General features: G+C 41.0%; 1 protein-coding gene across 1 annotated transcript in view; it reads left to right on the top strand.

Annotated features, from left to right (window-relative positions):
* unc93a (unc-93 homolog A) overlaps positions 1-904 on the top strand; it is a 22583-nt gene extending 21679 nt beyond the window's left edge. The window contains exon 8 of the mRNA XM_008289180.1: positions 170-904. Coding sequence (XP_008287402.1) covers positions 170-459 — 290 coding nt within the window. The 3' untranslated portion in view covers positions 460-904. The remainder of the gene's footprint in view (positions 1-169) is intronic.
* The last annotated feature ends 871 nt before the right edge of the window (positions 905-1775 follow it).

Genomic DNA, 1775 nt, shown 5'->3' with positions numbered 1-1775 from the left:
AGATAAACCATTTTCCTCACAGTGTAATTATAAATATTTTCTTAAATCCACACTGTTCTTACGTGTTCTTATTAGTTATGATTATAAAATATTTTAATGCTCATACATGACACTCTGAATGCTGGATCTAATTACCTTCATTTGGTGATGTTCACCCTCTGTCTTGCAGCTCTTTATGGCGTCCTCTTTCCCCGAGACAAAGAGGCAGCCTTTGCCAACTACCGGATGTGGGAGTCTCTCGGTTTCGTGATCGCCTTCGCTTACAGCACGTTCTTATGCCTGGAATACAAACTGTACATCCTGCTGTCTGTTCTGCTGCTGACCGTCATCACTTACCCCATAGTGGAGTTCTACGAACACAAGCATCCCACAGAGCCCATCGAAGAGGCCAATTACCTGAGTCACAAAAAAGCCATTCCAATGGATGACAGCAAGATCATCAATCAGACACAACTGTAGCGACGGAATTGATGTTTGTACTTGTTTTGTTTTTACTTGTCGGCCTGGCCTCCAAGCTGCTAATCAGGTTTCCGAATGTTCAAATGAGATAAATGCCATATTAAGAAAAACACATGATGAGAATGATGTTAAAGGGACAGCAAGAAGGCTGCCCACTTGTGTCAAACTTTCCTGGACACAGACTTTATTTTTTACTTGTGCTGCCTGCAGATTCCTGAGGCCAGCTTTGTAGCACTTGAATGTTTTGTTTTGTGAGCGCTGCTGGAGTTGTAGATCACGTGCTGGGAAAACTGGGACTTCACAGCCTCAGTAAGTAAATGTTGTAGAAAAATCTTGTCCACTCCATTTTATTGCTGATTTTCTTATGTGTAAGGACCGCTGTGTCTGGATGTGTCCTGTTTTTAAGCCGACACATTTTCTCTGATTAAATGTTTCAATATTTCAAGCAGTGTGTCAATGACATGTTTTTGTACATTTGTTAGACACATTAGTGGCGCATTAAAACGTTTTGTCTGAGATGACAATGATAACAACCATAGAAGAAGCAAGAATGGCATCCAATAACACTCACAGTGAGCTGGCTGAAGTGATCAGAGACCGGTGTTATCTCTGGCAGCTCCTCGAGCCTGGAGAGAGTCAAACACAAGAGGCCTGCAGTTAGTCCTGCCTGGTTTCTCAACTGCAACGGTGTGCACAGCTCAGGCTCAGAAAACACATGATGGCATCATTATATATGAACAGTTTCTGGGTTTAGAGAGTAGGACACTCGCAAAAACTGGTATAGGATCAGTGCAATAACCACGGTTACTGTGTAGATGGACAGATGTATAACATTTCATTTCTTTCTTGTGGCAATTAAATATTATAGTAATGTGGGAAAATGAACTGTTTAAACAGGCCAGCAGATGCAGGCGTGTATTTGTATTCGGGGACATTAGGCTCCTCACAAAGTCCCATAATACAGTAACACCCATAGTTAAAAAGCGAGTTACCAACAATCAGAAGAAATCTTCTATAGCTGACATGTCCGTTAAGATTCTCAGTCATCCAGGTCAGGTTATTCTCGTACTTTAAACGTAGCACCTGGACTTGATTGACTTTCTTGAAGACGTTCCACCTCTCATCCAAGAGGCTTCATCAGTTCTGACTGACTAGTTGGGAGATCCAGATACGTATATTCTTTAGGAGCCATTAAAACTTAAAGACAAAAGAATCAGCTGAAAGACAAGAAAAAAAAATCAAATGAGCGATGAGAAAAGACAAAAGATTCACCTATAAGACGAGAAAAGACAAAAGAATTCATCCATCCATTATCT

This window comes from Stegastes partitus, unplaced genomic scaffold (assembly GCF_000690725.1).
Source record: "Stegastes partitus isolate 25-593 unplaced genomic scaffold, Stegastes_partitus-1.0.2 Scaffold597, whole genome shotgun sequence".
Taxonomy (NCBI): domain Eukaryota; kingdom Metazoa; phylum Chordata; class Actinopteri; family Pomacentridae; genus Stegastes; species Stegastes partitus.
This window is presented reverse-complemented; position numbering and strand designations above follow the sequence as displayed.